At 40.4% G+C, this 23187-nt stretch overlaps 1 protein-coding gene across 1 annotated transcript; it reads right to left on the bottom strand.

Annotated features, from left to right (window-relative positions):
• Positions 1-1519: 1519 nt before the first annotated feature.
• zfhx2 (zinc finger homeobox 2) lies at positions 1520-18922 on the bottom strand. The gene is made up of 5 exons (XM_064331246.1): positions 18765-18922; positions 11208-11366; positions 9723-9783; positions 4901-9198; positions 1520-4507 (listed from the first exon to the last, which is right to left on the bottom strand). Exons 1-5 carry the CDS (start codon positions 18768-18770, stop codon positions 4085-4087), a joined length of 4947 nt encoding a protein of 1648 aa, XP_064187316.1. The 5' UTR covers positions 18771-18922; the 3' UTR covers positions 1520-4084.
• Between the last annotated feature and the right edge of the window lie 4265 nt (positions 18923-23187).

Raw genomic sequence — 23187 nt, 5'->3', positions numbered from 1 at the left:
ATTAAATTTAAAAAGTCATATCATTGTAGATTTTGGTCAGTTAAAAAAAGTTCAGTGATATGCGGGATTCTTATCAATAATTCTTTTAAAATTTCCTTGACCCACAGTTGAATATCTAAACAGGCTCAGGATGTAGTATGACAAACATTCACACTACATCTGCTATAAATTGGGGATAGAGTAAAGAGAAATCTGGTTTGGAGGCGGATTCATCTCTGCACAACTCTGCCTCATTAGTCATTGGGTTAGAGGTAGTTCTACATTTTACAGTTTAAAAATCTTTATAGCACTACTGAGCTGTCTAAAACTTTGAAAACTGTATGCAGTTCAAAATGTAAAAAACAGCCATAAAAAGTCTTGCCATGAAAGTTAAATTCCAGAACTACTGTCTGGCAGAATCTAGCTGTATACAGCTAGTACAGTCTAAATGACAGCTGTGTCACAGTGTGCAGGAAGTCTAATTGAACTTCATCTACCGTTTATTTATCTATGCCATCAAAATTAACTTACCTCCTTTAATTTGTATAACAGACTGTAAAAGTGCCCCTCAACAAAACGAACTGGAATGAGTGTATTATCAGAGTAAACAATGTAGCCAAAAAATAGATAGAACCTTCAGGAATGTACTATTCAGAAAATAACAGAAGAAACTAGAAACTCTTCGAACAATAAATAAATTTAAAAAAACCATATACCTGCTGTTTACATATAATTGTGCATACATTTTAAATGACATGGTTACTACCATGAGCCTACAGGTTATACATATAAATGTGTGTATGTTCCAAATAACACGGTCAACTGGACTCTTTACAATTTGAAGACTATGGTACTTTTTCAAATGCTTGCAGGGCGTGAAGTAGTTTTACCAATACAGATTTCCCTAGGAAAGTGAACATTCAACCAAGAAACTGATACTCTTGCATAATGATTTCATACCATCTAAGGAGACTTCAGGGCAGGATGTGTTCATTTTCTGTCTTATACTGTAAATCCCTCTACAGTAGTGCCATAACCCCTAACTAACACTGTATGGCAATTCTTTGACTAATTTCCATTCTTTACAGTACAACGACAGCCGTGACAGACAAAATAAACAATTATTTCCTGAATATGCTCTGAGTTAGCAAAGAGAACAAAATAAATGCCCAAAAGCGCAGTGAAAGCACATTTTTCCTTCACAATTCAGAATAAATGATTTTAGGTCAAATAATACAGTTCACTGCAAACATTAAATACCCATTACCTCATTTTTAGACAGAAAATCCTTAAAAGTGTTGCCTGTTCTTGGCTATAGTGTTTGATACAGAAGCTCACTTGGTCATCAGGCTTCAACCTCTTGCTCTCAATTTGGTTAAAAAGTTGCCTGGCCAATGGCTAACCAAGACTTTGTATGTAGAATAATCAGCACAGGTGATCAGTGGCTATTGTTTTCATCATTATTCTTCAGTGGTACAATTGGCTAATACATAATGTTAGCAGTAGCTAACAGATCAGCCAAACAATCACAGATCAAAAATGAATGTCCCCCCAAGAGATACAGGTTTTATTTTTCCTTTTCTGTAAACCAAAAAAAAAAAACAACAAAAAAAAAACAGAATGGAGAACACAAAAGATACAAGTGAGGAAAAAACAATCAGTATCCTAAAGTATTATATCAAGACTGTCACCATTATTGTTAAATATTCCTACCAATACCATCTCATTTAGAGTTCGCAGGTGCCATATTAACCATTATGAATCAATAACCAAAACAGTGATGATAATAGCAGTAATAATAGCAGAAGTAGTACAGTTATTATAATAGTGATAACAAGTGACACAGGAAAGTGAATAGAATATAAAGCCCATCTCCATAACATCTAGCTAACTTGGAAATTGTAACATTGTGAGAGATTCCATTCTTTTAGCACAGCATCCTGACCCAATCCTGGATTTATGGACAAGCTACAGTTTCATGTACACAGTGATCATTTGAATGCGCAAAATCACCGACACATCATACAACTTTAGCACGTCTGTCAATATGAAACAATGTGGTAACTTATGTTGAGTTACATGAAAATTATTAATCTGTAGCTCATGCATAAAATCCTGGACCTTTTCAGAGAAGAAACTGGATTTCTTTACAGATTGCATTAAAAATATCTATTCATCTTTACCACTCTGTCAACCTCAAGATTGCTTTTTGGTGTTTAAAAATGACAGAAAGCAAAGGAAAAGTAACTTTGGAATAAGTTTTTTTTTCTTAATATATTTCTTTAAAAAAGTTTAGTTTTTCATCATTAGCAACATTAATAACAATATACAACTTAATATCAAAGGAAGAAAAAAAAATCATTTCATGCATCCTTCAACAGCAACTTCGTGCTGCACTTGCCCATCCACATCACCATGAAGTTTCAGTGTCGGTACACCACTGCAGAAACCTCCCTTCTCTGCTTTCTTGTCTTACTGCATGGCTTGCTACACAGTACCTAGCCAGTTCTAGTTTGCGATACATATACCCATACAAAAAATTCTTCAAGAGGAAGGATGAAAAAGGTTTTGTATCCTCTTCAAAGAAATCAGACCCTGTTCTTTTCCCATTCACGTCAGCCTGGGTTTGGTTTGCTCCTTCAGAAAATGGTCTGTGCTGATGGTAATGAGAATGAGAGATCCGTGCCGATCTATCCAGTTCCTTCCACTGAGTCGCAAGTTTCAATATAGAAGGCAAAGGTATACAGGGGTGCACATGATGGTTGTCATATTAAGTTCACAGATTCATTGTACAAAATAATTTCTTTAAAATATTTTTTGATGTGAAAAATACATTTTTAAATCTTATTTTGGGGCTCAAAAAAATTGTATTTTGAATTTTTTTAAATACTCATTAAAACTTTTGTCAGGACTGAAAAAAAACTCTTATTCCACAGCCTTTTGGTCCAGGTTTTACCATGTGCAATGTATGCCTTTGTAAACAAATTGCGGAAAAAAATAAACTATCAACAGTCAAGATGACATTTTATTTGTTCAAGATAACACAGAAACTACATTTCATATTTAGCCTGCACAAAACTACACCCTGTATCAGTGCAGGCCTGCATTTTGCGTACAATGGCCACAGCTTGTTTTGTAAAACATAAAATGGATCAAAGGGCTGTGTAATTAGAACCTGACACCACCTTTACACTCACACCTTTCTTCCATTTTCTCCCTCTCTCCCTCTCTCTCTCTCTGAGATTGTCTTTTGAATAAAAGTGTGTACAAGAGTGGGTTTACCCTTTTGGTTAAAGGCTCAACTCTAGACAGCAGTTCCAAAGCTGTAGTACTATTATCCCAGGGCCCATTCAGACAATCTGCTCTACCTTGTTGTGCAGTGCTAAAAGTTGTTGTAGTGCCTAATCAGACAGAATGCGTGTATAAGTGTCTGTATTCAATGTTGCCCAAACCCCAGCACTTCTTGTGTAAGACAATGCAGTGCAAAAAAGGCCCTACAACAAATGCAGACTACACCATAAACCCTGTAGATATGATTCAACTAGGAGTACAGTAGCTCCGTGCATAAGTTCTGCCTGCTTCTGCCATGAAATGGATCAGAAATCATCATCAACAAACTGTAGTGGGATTCAATTTTTACAGATTTGTCAGAGCAATCTTCATAACATATTACAACTACAGACAGTGTTGGGTCCAAAATCATATCATCAGGATTTTACCCAAAATACAACATGGAGGCCAGGAAGTTGAATCCATTACCAGGAGGACTCCTTGGTCTAAGCAGCGGTGAGAGTAGGGTGAGGATGCTTTGGGATAGGATGTTCATTAGTAAATTATTTAGAGGATCATTAAGTAAAACAGGTGTGAAAAGGGATCTTACACTTGTGTCAGACGGATGGTGACAGAAGAGGATCTGTTCAGAGCCAGAGCAAAAAGCAGTCATTATTACTGTTAGTGAACCAGAAAGAAATTAATCAGTGTGTTTTCAAAATGGCCTTGTTTGATACTAAGAGCTTTGTAGATAATGTTTAGCTGATGCTTGTTGTACCAGAGACCAAAAAAAACCAACTGTTTAAAGACCAGGACCCAGAAATGTCTATGTCCATTAAAAGCAAAGGCTCAGTGTCCGTACCACTGATTCCAGATCTTTCCCTTTGCTGGTGCTGATAGCTGGGGAAGAGGATGAAGACAGTGCAGCCACACCAGACCCAGATCCAGGGGCTGAGCTGCTGTTGATGAGTGAGGGCGGCTGGCCAAAGTTAGTGGCTCTCAGCGTGGCCAGGTGCCCTGCGGAGAAAACGTGGGCTCTGCCTGCTGATCGGGATTCAAACGAAACGGCGCACACTTCACATCGGCCTCTGAGGGTCTCCTGCCCTGCCGACTGGCCCTGGACAGAGCCTGCAGCGGGTTCCACCTCCGTCAAGTGAACTGGTTTTGGTAGGATGGGACGGTTGGCTCGGAGTGCACTGTATTGAAGATAGCTGCCTGCACGGAACTCTACCTTCTTGGAATCTGTTGCACCTGGGAGCTGTGAGAGGAGGGTAGAAAGGAAAAGACATACAGACAGATGGATAGACAGATAACATGAGAGTAATAGTTCAAATGTTTGTGTTCATATTTCAGTTATTGCCATTTATTACTAGGAGAAAAATAACAAAGGAAGCAAGATCTATTAAACTATTCTTGAGTTTATAATGATGATTCCCTGACAGCACTATAATGCAAAGTCTTCATTAGAATTTTAATATTTGAATGGCTATATGAGCTGCCAAAATGCAAGTAAATTACATTTGAATGTGGCTATCGGAAAAAAAGAATTACAGATTTACTAAGGTGAAGGCAATGAAATACTGGTACACATAATTCATAATTCAACAAAACATCCCGGTTTTAAGCAGCTAGGAGGATGCAGTCCCCTCACCTGCTTCTCCTGCTGCAGCCGCCAGCGCTTTTCTTTGGCGCGTGTGTTTTGGAACCAGATCTGTACCACCTTGAGCGGCAACCCCAGCTCAGTCCCCACCGTCTCGCAATCCAGCGCATTTGGATGCGCACAAGTCTCATAGCATGACTGAAGAATGGACAGCTGCAGGGAGCTCAGGTGTGTCCGCGGCCGCCGGGGCGAAGAGTGGTGGACGAAGGCGCGTTCCACATGGCTGGATTTTATGGTCGTAGGGGGCGGAGTAGAGGTGGTAGCAGCAGGTGCAGGTGCTAACACCGCGGGGGTGCGAGCTGTAGAGAGGCCCAGCTGTTCTCTTGTCAAGGTGTTGATCTTGAATGGTCCTTTAGGGGACCAGTAGTTAAGTCCATTGTGTTTTTGAGAGCCCAAAGCAGTGGGCTTGCTGGTGGAGGTGGACTGTTTCGGTATCATGCGATTGGTGGCTCCTGGCAAAATTTTTTCTACCACATGCTCCTCTTCTTCCTCATCTGTGATTTCCTCTCTCTCTTGTCTTTCTTCCTCCTCCTCATCTCCTTTGCTTTTCAGGGAAGAGTAAGGCAGTGGAGGTTGAGTCTCCATGACTACTTCAGGTACAGCAGCGGTTGAAGCCTTTGCTTTGGGGATTATTTTCGCCTTTGCAGCTGGGTTCTGTCTCTCCAACTTGGGCCTGGGCACAATAGGGGCTTCTTTGTCCTCCTCTTTCAGTTGCTCCATCTTTATTCGCGTCTTTGGATGAATGACAGGTGGACTGGCTGCAGCAGAAACCTTTGTCACCCCGCTGCTGCCAAGTGCACTAGGGTTTGATTTGGGGCTGCTGGAAAAGATGGGCAGAGTTAGGGGCCAGGTGAACTTAATGAGAGGCTTCCCCACTGCCGCCAAAGTGCCGTCACTTATGAAACGTACCTCCCCCTTACGTTCCCGGGCCCTCATGTTCTGAAACCAGATCTGAACTACCTTCTTAGGGAGATGGACCCACTCTGCTATCTGCTCAAATTCTTGTTTTCCGGGGTTTGGGTCTTTGAAGTAGCAGCCATATAGCACATCCAGCTGCTCGGTATGAATGATAGTTCGAGAACGCCTAATGTCCCTGTACCGCTGTGCCTTGGGATTTTTGCTGTCCTTTTCACTCTCCTTTTCTCTCCCTCGGTCCTTCACAGAGTTGCTTACTTGCTGTGCTGTTCTGTACGCAGAATTAGTCTTGGTATTATTATTGCTGCTGATGTTTACAGTGTTGCTGTTAGTGGATGATGGGACAGCCAGAGCATGTTCAGGTTTGACACGGACCACAATGAGACCACCTGCACCAGCTACACCCACAGATGTTGGCTTGAATCCGAGCCCATCAAGCAAACGGTCTCTATGAGCAATAGCGTCCTTTATAGAAGCAGAAGAAGAGGATGAGGATGACGTAGTAGAGCTGTGGTTTTTCCCAATGCTGAGATCCAGCGCAGACTCGTAATCTCCTCCATTGGGTAGGAACTGGGAGGGAGGGGTGTGGGAGGCAGGAGGCGGTGCTTTGCGAGGATCAGAAAAGGGACCAGAGCAACGGGTGATTGCAGGGGGGTTCGTGAAAGTAGGAGCCTTTCCTCGATGTTCTTCTCCAGGATTCATGCCTAATCCCACCGCCGAAGCAGGAAGTTGGAGAACATAAGGGCTGATAAACTGTGTGGCAAAGGGAGCAAGAGAAAGGGAGAGGGGAAGAGAATGTAGAATGTCACGACCACCAATCCTGAAAAGACTTTGCTGCTCTACATGAAGAGGAGCAGGAGGGTCTGCCTGAGCTTCCAACTCCAAATCTACATCAGGGTCCAGTCTTTCCCTCTTGATATCAGGCTCCTCATTTTCCATATCCCGCTTCATTTTTCTCTTCATTTTCTGGGTTCCTCCTTCTTCATCCTCTTCATCTTCTGCGTCAGAAAGAAATACTGTAGAGGAGCGAAGAACTTTCCCTCCACATTTATCCTTTTTCTGAGCCACTGGTTCTCGTCTGTCTAATCTTAATGGACTGACAGACTCTTCCCTCATAGAGCTGTCCTGGCTCTCCTCGTCTGTCACAATGACAGATGTGTAGATTTCTTCCTTGTCTGAGTCACCACCATGGTTCTCACTCTCATGCCCTTTCCCCCTCTCCCCACTGCTGGACAAATCCATGGCACAGCTATGCCTGACCAGACTGTCAGCACCCTCAGACTCATCAATTGTAAGGACACCTTCCCCTTCCTCGGGTTCTAGATCCATAGCCCTTTCAGTACCCTCAACATCTGGGTCTTTTGGTACCACCTTACAGCTGGCATGCTCAGTTTCTAGCCTCCCTCTACCTCGAGCCTCCCGTGCATCCCAGAGCCACCTGCGTACCTTCTCCACCTCTAGACCCACCTCTAGGCTTAGGGCTTCACAGTCTTCCTGGGGAGGGCTGGCTGCATCTGCATCACTGCGCGACTCTAGGAATGCCCACAATACCTGGTGTTGGAACTCTGACAGTGTTGGAGTTCCAGGTTTGGGGTTGGGAGGCTTCACATTTGCATTGCTACAAGCAGGGTCCTGAAGATTCAGTGCAGGAATAGTGTTGAGGTGGCTGGGTCTTGCAAAATTAAATTTATTCTCCATGCTGGGACCACTTGGAGAGTGTCTGGAACTGTGGTTTGAACTTGGGCTTAGGCTGGTATCAGTATGGGATTTTTGTGGCGTGGTATCAGGGCTCAGTGTAAAGTTCAGGTGGATGGGGCTATGGCTGATATTGCTGGTCAGAGACGCATTGCCTGGTGAAGGGCTGTCAACAGGGACTTTATTTGAAGCAGCTGGGGAGTGAAGATTTGGCTGAATGATTTCTCCACAAAACACTTCAGAAACTGTCTTTCCCTCCACCTCTTCATCAACACTCAAATTTGACCCTGCCTGCTCTCCATGCTCACCTGCCTCTGACATGCTTCTCTTTCCATATTTATCCTCTTCGCCATTTGTCTTTCCACTAGGTAGGGGGCTGTGCTGTTCCTCTACCATCTTCTCTTCCTCTCCAGAGTCTCTGGTCTCCTTTTCTTCTGCAGAGGTCTGAGCAGCGGCAGAGTTTCCAACTGCCAATCCCAGGTTCTGCAAGCAACTGAGTCTTTGGGCCAAAAGAGCCTGTTGTGCAGCATTGAGACCCAAAATTGAGACAGGCTGCGTCAGAATAGGATTGCTGGATTCAGGGTTTGGACTCTGGTTCTGAGCTTGGAGTCCGTTCAGGAAGAGGGGCAGGAGGAGCTGCTGCTGCGGTATCAGCTGAGGGGCAGGTGTGGCTGGAGAGGCACTGGCATTCACTGTGAACAAAGAGGGCAGGAGAGAAGGAGAAAGGGAGGGAGAACTGGATGTGAGGAGAGTAAGAAATGCAGAGACTGCCTGAGCTGAGGCCACAGGAGAGGACAGCAGAGAGAGAACTGGATGGGGTTTCATTTGCTCTTCATCTTTGGTCATCATGGCTGGAGCAGCCAGGCTTCCTGGGTTACCGCAATTTCCTGTGGCGGCACTGGCAGCCTGGGTAGCGCTATCCCCAGAGGCAACAGTTGAGCTTGTAGCCGTTACACTATTCCCGCAATTCCCAGTGCCTTTACTCCCAGAATTTCCAGTTGCACTGCTGGCATACCTTCGGCTACGAGTCTGATACACAGCAGAATTTCGACTACGAGTCTGATGCAGCACAGATTTTAAGTGACTCTCCAAAGTGATTGCATGATTGTAAGACACGCGACACACAGCACACTGGTAGGGCTTGCTGGATTTAAACGGGCGAATCAGATTTGGTTGGATGGAGGTGGAAGAGTCATTTTCACCACCTTGTTTTGCCCAAGCTGTTCTAATCCGTTGCAGGTGGGTGGGTGAACTGTAATGGATACTCAATACACTTTTGGAAGTAAATGACTCCAAACACGTGTGACACTTGAAGGGACAGTTTGGGTCAAGAAATTTTTCAAGTGATGAGTCGCCAGAAACCGCTGAACTACTTTTACCGACAGACCCATCATTATCAACAGCAGCACTGGAGGATCCCATTTCAGATTTCATTGAATCAGGAAGTTCAGTTCTTTCTAGGCTGGGCTCCAAGCTGCCCTCCTCAGCTTCTTCCTGGTCTCTTGCTCCTCCTCCTCTAATCTCTTTTTCATGGCAAGAAGCAGGTTTGACCCCGGAACCACTGAGAAACAATGTATTGCCAGCAGCCTGGTTAGATCCTTCAGTATTTACATCAGATTCTGAAGGATCAGATGAAGCCTTAGATATCACCAATGGCATCTGCTGTGGACAGGGGCAATCTGTCAAAGAGAAGAGAACTACCTGATTAAAATGATGACGATGTTAATGAGGATTTTAAAGGCAAGAAAGGCAACACAATGCATTGTGTTACACATTGGGCGTTACTTAGATTCACAATGAAATACACAGAGAGATGAATGGGACTGCAAAGATGAACAAGAACATGCGTGGGGATGCAGAGTGACCACAGGGCATTGCTGCCTACACTTTTCTTACGTGACGTCACTCATTTCTCAAAAAACATCAACATATGGAAACTTGCAGAAGAAAACCCTGTGGAAAAAGCCAATGGAAAGGCACAGAACTTCTGTACACTATGCCTCCAAAAACACATCTCGATCCACGTTGCTGGTAGATACGTATGTGACAGAAAACCATTTAGATGGTGCAGAAAATCTGTGTTGTAAAAATACAGGATACATAATTCAATCATTTTATTGTGCTGGTTTTTCACAAAGTAGATGATGCCTAGCCTGGCTACCCAGACTCCTCATCCCAAACATACTGACATTCTTAAACTCACCTATGTTGTTTTGAGCTTTGTCTTCCACATCATCTTCGCTGGCACAGTCAACTGGAACAGCCTTACCAAAGTGAAAAGGAACAAAATACTATTAACTAATGAAAATGACATACGGCGATGAAAGGCTGCACCAACCGAACCAATTCCACACAAACACACTCCTACTGAAGTCCAAATACAGCATGCAACACACCAGGAAACTACTGGCGGACTAATCACTGCTTGGATGTTCCAGGTAAATACTGCATACCAATAAAGACTGCATATGTCTGTTGTTGTCATTTGCCATAGTAGGTATGGTCTCAAAACCCAGAATAATGATATTCCCACGAAACAATATGTTTTTTCACATCTTTTTGTCCGCCATATTTGTACAAACATTTAGACAGCTGCTGCACTTCTTTGAACTCATCAGTCCACTAGCTGGGCCGTGCATTCATTACACCCGAGGACTGCACTACTTATGCGGTTGGCACAGGCAGCCTTCAAGTGCTCAATCGATCAAATGAGTCTAACTGACACACACTCCCTTCCCAGGCAATTCTTATGGAGCTGCCAGTCATACTCGGCACTGCGTTGAGAAATTTAGCTGGGTGCATTACCCAATAGTCCAAGAGCCTACTTGAGAAGAATACATCCTCAAAAAGAGTGCTCATAATGCACACAAGAATGGGTGCTCTTATTGAAGCATGTCTTTTATTGCATGGAGGTCAACAAGGTCAATATTAAGCACAGTTAAACACACCGATTCACTGTAACAATGTTTTTTCCCTTGAAAGTTTACTCAATTCTTTAAAAGCTTCTCCCTTTCCTACCATTAGTCAATAAGTCAAAATCTATTTGAAAGTGGCATCTGAACAACCAAAAGCAGTCTTTCTAGGGAAGAACAGGGTACTTCATGTAGATATGGAAACCATTGATTTTAACAGTTCTCAGATTTCCACATCTTAAAAATGAAAGCAATCTCTACTTTGCAGTGGGGAAAAGCTACAAGGAGCCAAGGCAGTATTGATGCACTACTGAAACATTCCACATAATACCCAAAACAGTTGTAGCTATACACATTTCAAATTCTACATATTGTACATTCATACAGTATTTACAAATATTTACTGATGCAAACCAGGTAATATAATATCTGACCCTGCTCAAAAGTACAACCCCTCTAGTCTCATCAGGGATCATTACCTTAAATGTCCTGCTTATAAGTTGGTTTCTAGCCCCTACTGCACACTAGCAAGTCAGTTGCTGAAATCTAGATGTACCTTCAGTGAAATGAGCATACAAAGTAACATTTTGTAAACACAAGAGGAATTTACACTAGATTACTGCTACTACAGACCGTTGCTATTCAAAGTGTTACTGAAATATTTTCATGCTTGAATAGGAGAAACTGTGCCCTTACAAAGTAACATTCTGTAAACTGAACAGAAATGACCACAGGTGTATGTGAGTGTGAGTGTGCGCGCACACATGCAAACTTACGCTTTCTAGCAATCTGTCCAGACAGGCAGGCAGCACACTATGTCTGTGGGTCAGGTGCAGAGCAAGTGCATCTCTGTCAGTCTGTCCTTGTTGACACAGGGGACATGACCACACCAGCATGCCATTGCTCTCACTGCACTCAAGTTCCCCCGACTCCTCCTGAAAGACAGAGGCAGAGGGTAAGTTCCTGAAGCTGAGGAGGACTGCACTACCAAGCTCACAATGACCATCCTAATGCTACAATCACAACACCATTATATCACCTTAGAGTTGCAGATATGGTGAAAACTGTCCAGTGCGCCATTGATTTTGTGTAGGCATTCATTCCAGGCAAAAGCTACGTTTAAATGGCTACAAGAGTTGACGAAGCCTAAATATCAGGGATATTCAAGTTCAGAGCACTACTGGACATTTACAGGACCTTGTCTATATCCTTGTAATACTTTCCAACAAACAAACTGCTATTGAAAATGGTACGGTTCCATACATGGCTTGATTTCAAACAAAATGTGCTCACTGCTAAACAGGTCAGTGGTGTGGGTTGCTGAGGATTTAAATGTTCTCTAAAACAGCCGAAAATATCTTCTGCACATACGTGTTACCAAAATGTACTTGTCACATGAACAGCACAAAATTCAGTATTCATTGTACCACAACCATAACACTTACTAAACACATTATTTTTCAATTCTGGTGCATTAACCATTGTGCTTATAAGTAATGCACAGAAAATCAATTACTGTTAATAAATGATCATAAATAAATAATAAATTATGTTTTTGTAGATTTCAGCATGAAAAACAAAAAACAAATGTATTACTAGAATTTATCTTGTATAAAACAACAACAAAAGCATAGATAATTAAAAAATAGTTCTTACATGTAATTTTTTTGCCATTTTGGAAAGAGTGTCTTTCACTGAGAGTCCAAGATCATTGTAGTTACTTATGTAGAAAACCAAGAAAAACAGCTTGGCAGACAGAATATCCCAAATACAAGCTACCTAACAAAATACTAAAATATTATCATATTAGATATGCAGCCTAATTCATCAAATTGTATGAAGATTACAGAGCAAAAATAATCATTACTTATAAAGGAAGATATAATGCTGCACAATTAGTGATGAACTATGGACTGTGATGACAATGTAGAGGAAATTAATTCCAGGAAATATAGCCAAATCAATACCAAGAAATCTATTAAAAAAATAAAAGAAATTCTCCCCAGCAAAACAAAGCCATCTGTCCTTGTTTACAACCCCATCACACATGTTCATATTAGTCATCTTTTCCACTTAAGGTAATGTTCCTTTACCAGATCACTGGTAGGGTCTACATCCACCTTAGCATTATGTAAGTATGGTGCACTTCAGCATAACTGCAGGAATATTGTTGGATGTTTTTATTGTTGTAATGAGCTACATGCCCAGTTACCATAATTAATAATTGTTAGTCTGCATACGTTATTACATATGCTGCTTGTGCGATATAGGTTAAATAATTTATAATGCCTTGTTAGTTTCAGTGTGGATGGACTGCTCACCAAATAAATTTGTATTCTACAAGAAAGCCATTACATTTATTTGGCAGACGCCTTTATCCAAAGCGACGTACAAAAAGTGCAAAGTGCAAAGCCACTCCCTGTTGTGCAAATTGGACCTTTAAATCAATATTCACCATAAGACCGCATGTAAATAAGGCAGAGAGTAATTAATGCTATTTTTACACAAGCATGCGTATGATGCCAGACAAATATTTTAAATGATCCTGAACACAGCACAGACTCCCTGAATAAAAAAAACTGAAAAAGGTCTCAGTTCCAATGATATTATATAACAGACTTGGATTACCACTCGAGGAAACCGAACTGGACCCTGAATTGGAACAGTGCAGCTCCCTAAACCAGTGATGTGCTGCATCGGTCATGGGCCAAATGCACCGTTTCTGCAGTTGATGCATTTTGGCCTTATTTTTCCCCATGCTGCAGGCAAAACACAATTTCTATGCATGTCCTAATAAATCTTAATTTAATTGCACTATTTTTAGTCAGCTTATTTTGTCTACTGTCCCATCTCAGTTCCCATGTTTAGACTGGCATTCCAGGAATATCAGACTCACTGAAGGGAAAATTACTGATTGCTCTCATTTATTTAGCTTGGGGCAGTTCAATGCAAGGAAAATTTCTGTACTAAAGGACCCCCCAGCATCTATCCTAGCACACTTCTGCATATACCAGCTTCAACAGAATCTTCCCTGTTACAAATGATTGTCCCAGGTTTTTAAAACGACATTCCATATGTAGCTGGCCTGTATATTCATGTCCAATATTTCTATAGACAGGCTGCTAAACTATTTTCAATTTTTCACCCCAGTGAATGAATTTGACATCTAGTTCGGTATCCTCCATCGGCTGTTAGCAATGCTAGCACCTCTCAAGGTTTCAGCAGTACAGGGGCATTTTATTTCACTCGGGGAAATCAATCCAGCTAATGAGAAGAGCTGCAACACAGCTCAGCAGGAAGAGATCTCAACGACACCAATTCATAGCATCCCAGGGGTGCCGTACTGGGTTCATATCAGGTGAATGGCACAGTCAGTCTGTCATACACGTTGTTCCAAGCCAAAACACGGACAAATGCAGGCCACATGGAGCTGTGCTTTGTCATGCTTACACACAGGGCATTGTTTTTCCCAAAGTAAGGTTCAATATGTGGGTGAAGAGCATCGTTTCTAAAGCACTGCGCAGTTGAACAGCCATCAAACGCAAACTGGGAACGCCACCATAGCTCACTCCACTTGACCTTTACCTCCAATCTGGTCCACCCGTGCAAGAGCATGTTACAACTCCAGACCTGCAACTTTCATTACACGCAGCAGTGAAAATGGGCTGGAGTGGGTGCAACTGAAAGAGACAAAATACCAAGGGAGTGCACATACCGTTGAATGCAAAGTACCTTTTTTTATATTTTATGTGAACTGTTAAAGGTTCTGTTTCCATGCATCACAAAAGCACAAAGGAGCCTAGCAATATCTGTAGTGAGTGAAAGAATAGGGCTGAATTATTGGATCAGTAAAATACTGGCAACTTATTGGTCAACGGCTTGTCATTTAGAAGTTGTGCCCAAACTCACTGTATCAAAGTTCTGCATTACTAAGGAAGCCAGTATGCATTTAACATGTGGAACTGAACTTCAGTTGTCCCCTTGTAGGTTGTAGATAACCTTTGAGGAATAACACTAACCAACCCAACTCAATCCACTACCTCCACCTTTGTTATTTGGAAAGCAAACTGCCTCTACTTCTGTTCTCAGCAATGCCAAACTTCTCACAATGTGGTTTGCAAGCTAGGCAATTGCATTATTGGATGAAAAATATGGTAAAAACACTTTTGAATTCTGTTAAAAAATTTAAGTAGTTTCACATTGTCCAGTAACTCAACGTTGGCTCAGGTAATCCTGAGACTCACTCTAGTGCCTTAATATCTGAAAAACGGGGGGTGGTGGGGTGCTGGGTTATTAGAAAACTTCTCAGAGGTATGGAAGCTGAAAAGAGGCTAATGCTGTTTCAGATTATTAGAGTTCTAGTAGAGCAGGGTATAGCTGGAGCCCTGGAATTATAGTAGTAAAGAAAACAATGGTGCAATGGTGGATTCCTCTACATTAGGGATCATCAACTCTGGCCCTCGAATCCAAATCCAGCCCTGGTTTTCTTTTCTCCTGGGTAATTAGTGCTACCGATTGGCCAGACTGTCTTCACACCTGACTCCCAGGCAAAGGGAAGGTGGAAAACCAGCAGTTCTCAGCCCTTGAGGACCATGAGTTGCTGATCCCTGCTCTACATGAACTGCACAATAAGAGAATGGTTGTTGGATTTAAGGAAATTATCCTCACGGAACTCTAGTCAGGATAAAGCCAGGATAAATAAAGTGGTGTACTCTACAGTGGAAATGTGAAGGAACACAGCTACTGTATAAAGCCAGTATTTAAATGGATTCAGCAGGGTTTAGCCATTTACGTGAAAGCTTTTGACCATTTCATCTTCAACACTTTTTTAAACAATTTATTGGGTCAGTGAAAGGAGTAGGATGTGTGGAATTGCACAGAATGTCATGGGTAGCACGTACACTGGGTATAATAAAATCAAATTTTAATTAAAAAAAATAATAAAACAAATGTTCAAATATGAATTTACTTTGTCAAATTTTAAGACTTACACCACACCCCAGCAGCTGTACAATCTCCCGACCCATGTACAATGAAGAGCAACAAATGAAATTAGGAGTCACATTTACCATCATCATACAGTCTGGTGCACAGTGGAACAATTTTATTTTGATGTAGATTTCAGGGAATTCTTGAGGGCCCTTCTTTGGAATGTGTGTCCCAACATTGCCCCCTATTACCGTAAGGAATCTCACTTAAAAACCTTTAATGATTTGCTTTGCCACAGTCTTTTACAGCTACCAAGTGACTCATACTATTCTTTAAAAGCAGGCTTCCATACATGACAGTCAGGCCTTAAATCTAGCACTGATAGCACCAATTCAATCTGAAGAACATGGGGCAACTACAGGTTTTTAAAAATAAAGTAGCCAATTATCACCATCGATTTTCCACCATTACAGGTATCAAAAATGAAGTTACGAAGTCCTATGTAGCAATATTTTTTCAGCAAGTTCCCACTGCAGTTTTCCTAAATAAATTTGGTAACTTGTTAACCAAATCCATAGTGCTCTTTGTCAGACTTTCAAGCACATCAGAAATAAAACTTTTTAAGTTCTCAAAATCACATCCTTCTACAGAAAGAGATAAACAGACACATCTACAATTCAGTTTAGCTGAACATAATTGGGCTATTTAGAGTAATTCTACAGAATCCATCTCTTCAGATGGATGGGAAACTACCAGGAAACAAAACTACTTTTTAGCTGTAATCATTAGTGTTGAAATGCTTTGATGATAGACAGCAAAGATATTTTCCTCAAATGCAAATGAAAACTTCATGACGCTACAAAATAAGTAATTTCCACCTCTGGTTGAGCTGTAAACACAGTCAAGGCATTACATTAGCCTATCACCTAATTAGATTATAACTTGTTTGTGTGCCACAAGAACACCATTTACACACCACTTTGCACATAAAATAATGTGCTACTAAATAAGTAGGCTAATTATATTTCCTTGCATGGATCAGAATAATAATAATGAAGCAAGCTGTAATATTATCTTCAGATCCACTAGGTCAGGGGTGTCAGCTCAATTCCTGGAGGGCTGTGTGCATGCACGTTTCGGCTCTAGTGTCTGCTCTTAAGTACTTAATTAGCCAAATCATTTACACAGTTTTACCTTTCTCCACTGGTTGGCAAATGATGAATCAAGGCTGATCATTGCACTTTTGCAGCAAGTCACAGGTGGCATTTCAGTTTTCTTTGAAATGCACAAGCATACAAATAATTAAGTACCTATCAGCCAACAAAATGAGTGAGAACGCAAATACTATACAATTTAAACCAAGTTCATGTGCAGATTAAGTACTGTATAGACCAAACAAAACCAATTTTGAAACTGAATTTTATGAAACACCGACCCAACTGACAAGTCAACAAACTGAAATGAGATCTTTAACTTAATTGAACTTCACGGTTTAGTTTTAGTTAGCTTCAGCAAGCAAAGACCTCTCTACATGTAGGGCAATTTCCAACATCTAATACAAATGAGCAATAAAAAAGGGCCATAAACAAGTCTCCCCTTAATGCATTTGAATAAGTAATAAACAGGCTAGATATGGTATTATGGAGAAAAGAATACTTCAAGAAGCGAGGTCCTTCTGAACTGACGTCAAAATACACCAGTTTAAAGAATGTGAATCATTTAGGCTTGTAGTAATTAAATTGAAAACTAGTGGTAATTAAGTCAACTAGCAGTAACAGTGATCAACATTCATTCAATATGGCCATGTCAATGCTATATTTTTGCTTCTGAACCTTCAGCAAATTTCAACAGCCCTCAAACATTTCCAAATTCATATATATATATATATATATATATATATATATATATATATAGCCAAGCAGGGGGTCTTCTTGACAGTCAGCCTATTTTAAGAAAAAACGACTGCTTTCATGTGGAATGACCCACAGGCAATTTGTAGCAATGCTGACAACTCATCTGTGGAACATACACAGCATAACAAAACTTCGCCTTATTGTCTGTTGCCACAGTCATAATGCAAACAAAATACAATGAAACGGAGGCATTAAGCAACTAGCTAAACCTGATGAAACGTTAAACTATAGAAACGGCAATACAATAGTCCCCACTTACGTCATAGAATTCCAATTAGCTGCGGCCCCAGACCAGAATGATAGTGTGTGTATTGTTTACAAAAAATAAGTAGCACAGGCTGTCGGTTTGATCTAAAAAATACTATTAATAAAAACAGAATACAATACCATTTGATTTATTACCGATGTGTAAATACGTATGCATAAATTCCCCCCGCTAATTTAATTAGACCAAGGACTAATTAGCAACACCAACCGGTGGATCAATTAGCTAGCTAGCCTGCAAGCTAGCTTGCCGTGTCGTCTAGACTTATGTAACATAAGCAAAACATTTTAAATGAAATAACTGTGGTTAACTTACTAAATAAGTGGATGTATTCAAATCAACATAGCTTGCCCTCGTTAGTAAGATACATAAGCGTAAAATCACTTGGCGGTATTAATTACACATTTAAACAAAAGAGCAAGACACCATAAATGAAAGTCGAAGCACAATTAGCGAGCTAGCTAGCCAACTAATCTCTCATCCACTTTTATTTGGTGGGAAAATGGTAATCTACGAGCCACGTCGAATATAGTTAACGAGCTAGCTAGCTAGTGCCAATGACCTACAACATGAATACAAATGCACAATCGACATTCATTAATCATCGTTCCTGTTAAAATAATATGCATCGGCAATCTCCTCGAAAACCACGGCCTTGAGTAGTGCCCTTAGCGAAACGTGAATGCTGCCAAGCGGGCAAGCGGTTTTACACCGACCGCTGCCCGACCGAAAGGAAACTCGGGCCTACAATAGCTTCGACTGTGTAATTAATAAATTTGGTTTCCTTTTACAGATGTGTGGAAAAAACATTCGGTTCCCTCTTCCTCCGCCAAGAGATACATAACCCCTATAAAACCCCATTGCGATCTCATCCCCACTTCTAAACTGCTTGAATAATATTTAGGACGCGCTCAATAGCGTTTTAAATATTATACTATCCAATTATAACGCATAAAACAAAACGCAGGGATTCTTCAAACGTTCCGCATGTACAGGGCGAGCCGCGAAGGGATTGGTAGGAGGGGAGAAAGAGGGAACCAGGAGACTGAAAACTTTGAGATTTTAAGGTACAAATTCAAAGGAAACCCACATTACGGCGAGAGCTGCACCAACTGATCCATCTTCTGACAGAAAATAAAAACACACGATAAGAGTCATCCGGTAAGTGTATAACTAATCTGCAGTCAATATGGTTTAATTAAGATCAATGCAATTAACGCATTTACCTGCATGGTCGCCGCTCCAGCGCACGCTTCTTCCAGCTCTTTAAAACTGAAAAGTTTTCTCTCTCGCTCGCTCCCCCACTCACCCTCTCTCTTTCCTGCTCTTCCCCCTGGTAAACACACGACAGCTCCCCCCTCGGCTAACTCCTACATCAGCATCCAATTAGAACACAAGCTGCACAGCAATCCGCTATCTCATAAATACGGAACCAAATTGTTTTAGCGGTTACGCCGCCGCTTTGTTTACGCCTAGACCTATAAATTGTCACAAATGTGTGTGTGGCTTTTTATTTTTAATCAAGATCGGTTCCAATATTTTTTCAGTGTCTGAGTTTTGCTGCGATTAACCTTAGCTGTATATATTACATTAAAATATCTGAATGGTGTGTAGTATATATATCCACGAATTAGACTATGCCAAATCTGGAATATATTTGGTGACCTAATAACTCGTCCAATTAAAAAAAAAGAGTTTTTTTATGGTTTCGAAATTAAATACAAATATGTGTTTATTTTAGATTTATCAGTTTGAGAAACGTATAACTTGCTGGTTAGTTCAGTAGGTCTACAATGGGCTAAAGCAGGGGTGCACAACAAGGGCCGATCCGTTTCAGGATTTGTGCCAACTTCCCTTCTTAATTATTCAATTAGCTCAATCATATCTTGATCTGAAAATTGCATAAGCACCAGCTACAGCTGCACACTGCAAGCATATCCTAAAGAGTTTACTGTGCTCAAGTCCAGGAGTTAACCAGCCTAGTTAATAGGGCTGTCAAAAAACTAAATCTAAGGTAATTGGTTGGAACAAAAACCAGCATGCACACCGGTCCCCCAGGACCAGAGTTGTGCACCCCTGGGCAGGGGCATCGTAGTGGGGGGGAAAGTGGGACTGACTACCCAGGGCCCAAATGGGGGGAGGGCCTTCGAAAAGCCTGGAATGATGCGTAAGAGACATGGATCAAGAGAGGAAGGGGGCCCACAGAGACTGCTTATGTATAGGGCCCAGTTTTAGGGGCCCAATTTTGTGCTACACCCCTGCCCCTGAGCTAAAGCCTCAAATTTAGAATTAATTATATAATGCTTGTATCGATTGTCTAATGTGCTTTAAAACACAACCCATTCGATTTAAAATGCATTTTGAGCTTGAAATCAATTTTTCACCCACACTATTACATTTTATATAATCACTTAACTATATGTTCAAAAAGTTACTGCACATTTTTCAGTTCTTTAGTTGAACTGAAGAGGTCGATTCAGTGTGTGCTGTTACAGCCAATTTAGGATCAGCTGAAAGGAAGTCCCATTGATGTAGACATTTACCTCTCTGCATCTTCATCTGCTGGATTCAGAATACTACCAAGTAAAACACGAGGAGTAATCCAAGTGAACACTTGGCTGCTACCTCTACTGTTTTCAATTTAGCCCCACCCCCACCATCCTCTACTCTCACTGCAGATGAATCTGCAGATGAATTTGCATCCTGCCTTGAGCTAAAAGTTAGGGAAATCTGTAACTCTCAGCATTTTGTCACCCCACCTTACCTCACCTTACCTTGCTGACATTCAATGACATTAATGTGGGCAATTATATTTTACATATATAATCAGCTGATAATTGAAGAAATGAGCCTGTGTTCCATCCTCCTCCCACCTCTAGTATTTTTCTGTCCAGCAATTTGCTTATTACTTCCTCAAGCTCTCATTCCTTCCATGTTCCCTGGCAAATATAATGTTTAATATTCCATCACTTCTTAAGGTGCCCCGTGAACCAATTTCTTGTGTTCTTGTTCCTTTGATGATGTTTCTTGGTGCTCTTGATTCTGTTAAGAACCTGTTTATTACTTTGTAGCACTGCCTGCAGTATTCCCATGGTAGGTACCCTATCTCAGCAGCTTTATTTGTGCTCTGTATTTCTTTACTTTTGGTCCCACACCCATAGACCAAGGATTTTTTTTTTATTGTTACTATGATGCTGATGATGCATATCCATTTATCTCATTTTGTTCCTCTAATGGTTGAAAATTATATGCATCACCATATGGCTCAATGACATCCCAGACTAGCTGAATAATTAGCTGTTTCAAAAATGAATCTACTTTCAAACCTTGGCCATGTAAGATTTCTTTATTACCACAATGACATCACATAATATTAGTGTGACACTGGATAATGATCTGTTCTTAAATGATAGTATTCTTCCTCTACATATCACCTAAATAACATCACACCTCCTACTCAGCTCATTTCCCATGTTCTCACTTAAACAAATATAACAAAATGGTACAAACCATCAGTCTTAGTACAAAATAGTTCCCAAATTGGTTGGTATGCTAGATGGGCTGTTAAAACCTGTGAACCCCATCATTAAAAAAAGAATAATTAAACTTTTTAGCTGTCTAAAATGTAGACTGTGTGAAGTATAGATCTAATCCATCATGTATAATTTGTATTTAAGGAAAACAATGTTTTAAAAAGTATTTATTCTATTGATACAATCTTCTGCTATAGGCCTACATATGGTATTTAAAGTTCACTGGGTGTCAGAGAAATCCTTCTTTACCCTCAGAAAAAAGTCGACTTCCTCTTTTGTCCGTTCCTTCTTCTTTTATTTTTTTATCTAAACCCTTTAACCCAAATTAAAACTGGACTGTCATTGCTTGTGAAACTGCTGGTCAAATTCAATGAGGTATTAACTTTATTTATTTGCCTAAGGTGCCCGAACACCATTCTACATCTTTCTGGCCCTAGATAACCCCTGATCTACCCCGCTAGTGTTGCAACAAAAGGCAGTCATTGGCCATCTTCCTTATTGGCCTGTACAAACAAAAAGTCTGTTTATACTGCATCTTGGCTCCCTGAACTGTTATTTGCTGATATGGATTTATTGAACTTCATCTAGTTCTTGGTAACTGCAGCACTATGTGATTGCATTTGTAGCACTTTTACTTTTGTCTTGCTTTAGATGGTCCCATTCATTATTGTATTTGTGTAACAATATGCGTATGAAAACTATTGTTGGATGATTTTAGGCTACTCAAAGACACGTTGGTCCATTTTGTTGATATCTCGTTGTTTTTTCTGTGTTACACTTGATATGTTCATCTAGTCTTGTTATTATGCAATATTGCCCTGGTTTGACCATCTGCTAAATGAATAAATGTAAAATGTAAATGTGTATGCACACTGAATAGGTTCTCACAAGGAAGATACTAGTGCTTAGTGTATTACAAACTGCACATGGATGTAGCCAAGTAGCTTATAGTCTTAACAATAGTCTTTAGTTTTGCAGATTTCTGTGAAGGGTTGGCAATTGTCGATGAAATAAAACAAAATAAAATATTTTTTCATGAATTTCATGACATATGGCAATTGAATTAGGGTTCATTAATCATGCCTGATAATTACTTCTGTAAACATCAGAAGTATGAAAAAAAGGTTGCAAAAAACAAAATTGAAAATGCTGGATAGCTTTACACTAAGGGCATTTATGATTACGAGTGCCCTGAATTTGTGATAAATGCTTTATAGGGCAGTATGTATGATCAAAAATAATTTTCTTGTCTGAAGGTGATGGATGGTTAGGCCTAACCCTCTGTTTATAAATTAATTCTGTGTTTAAGTAACACACAAAATCACATTTGACAATACCATTTACATAGTCTTTTTCATGGAAGCCAAACCAACTCATAGTAAGGGAGGTCCAAAAATCACGAACTAGCGCTAATTTCTGATATGCAGCTACCATTCTACCCCTGAAAACCCCATCAGACGCCAGAAATACCACTTCCAGTGGTAGCCTGGTTTCCTCTGGTGTCTCTCATCCATGTAACAACCAAGCCCACCCCTACTTAGTTTCAGCTATCAGGTGGAATGTTGCTGGGTTGAGTACAGTGATTGGGGTAATGTGCTATGCAATATGATATGAACAAGAATAACATTAGTAATAGCAGCTTTAGAAAAAAATGCAATTTATCTAGTGAACTACAGTATTCAGTAGTCATATGTTCTCATAATTTATCATCACATTGTTGTCATTGACTACATTATAATTTGATGCCTACAGTATGAGAGCATACAAGAAAATGCCTGACACAATATGCATCATGAATAACATCCTTAACCCACAAAAGTATTATAAACTACTCATCATTGTCAAATGCATTTCTGCCTACATGGAGCTTATAAGAAAACAGCCCATTTGAATACACACCGGCAGTACTCACTCACTTTATGGGCTGCAAAACTTTTTTATGCACAGGTCTTTCTTGCACTTTCTATCACAGACATTATCTTCCTCTTTTCATAGTTGATAACATGCATAACCTGAGTATTTGCTGTTCAGAAGCACCACTGTAATGAAAATTATTATTATTATTATTATTATTATTATTATTATTATTAATACTAATAATAATAATAATAATAGC

The sequence above is a fragment of the Anguilla rostrata genome, chromosome 4 (assembly GCF_018555375.3).
Source record: "Anguilla rostrata isolate EN2019 chromosome 4, ASM1855537v3, whole genome shotgun sequence".
In the NCBI taxonomy this organism is placed as follows: Eukaryota; Metazoa; Chordata; class Actinopteri; order Anguilliformes; family Anguillidae; genus Anguilla; species Anguilla rostrata.
The sequence above is the reverse complement of the archived record's forward strand: the minus strand, read 5'-3'. Positions and strand labels throughout refer to the sequence as shown.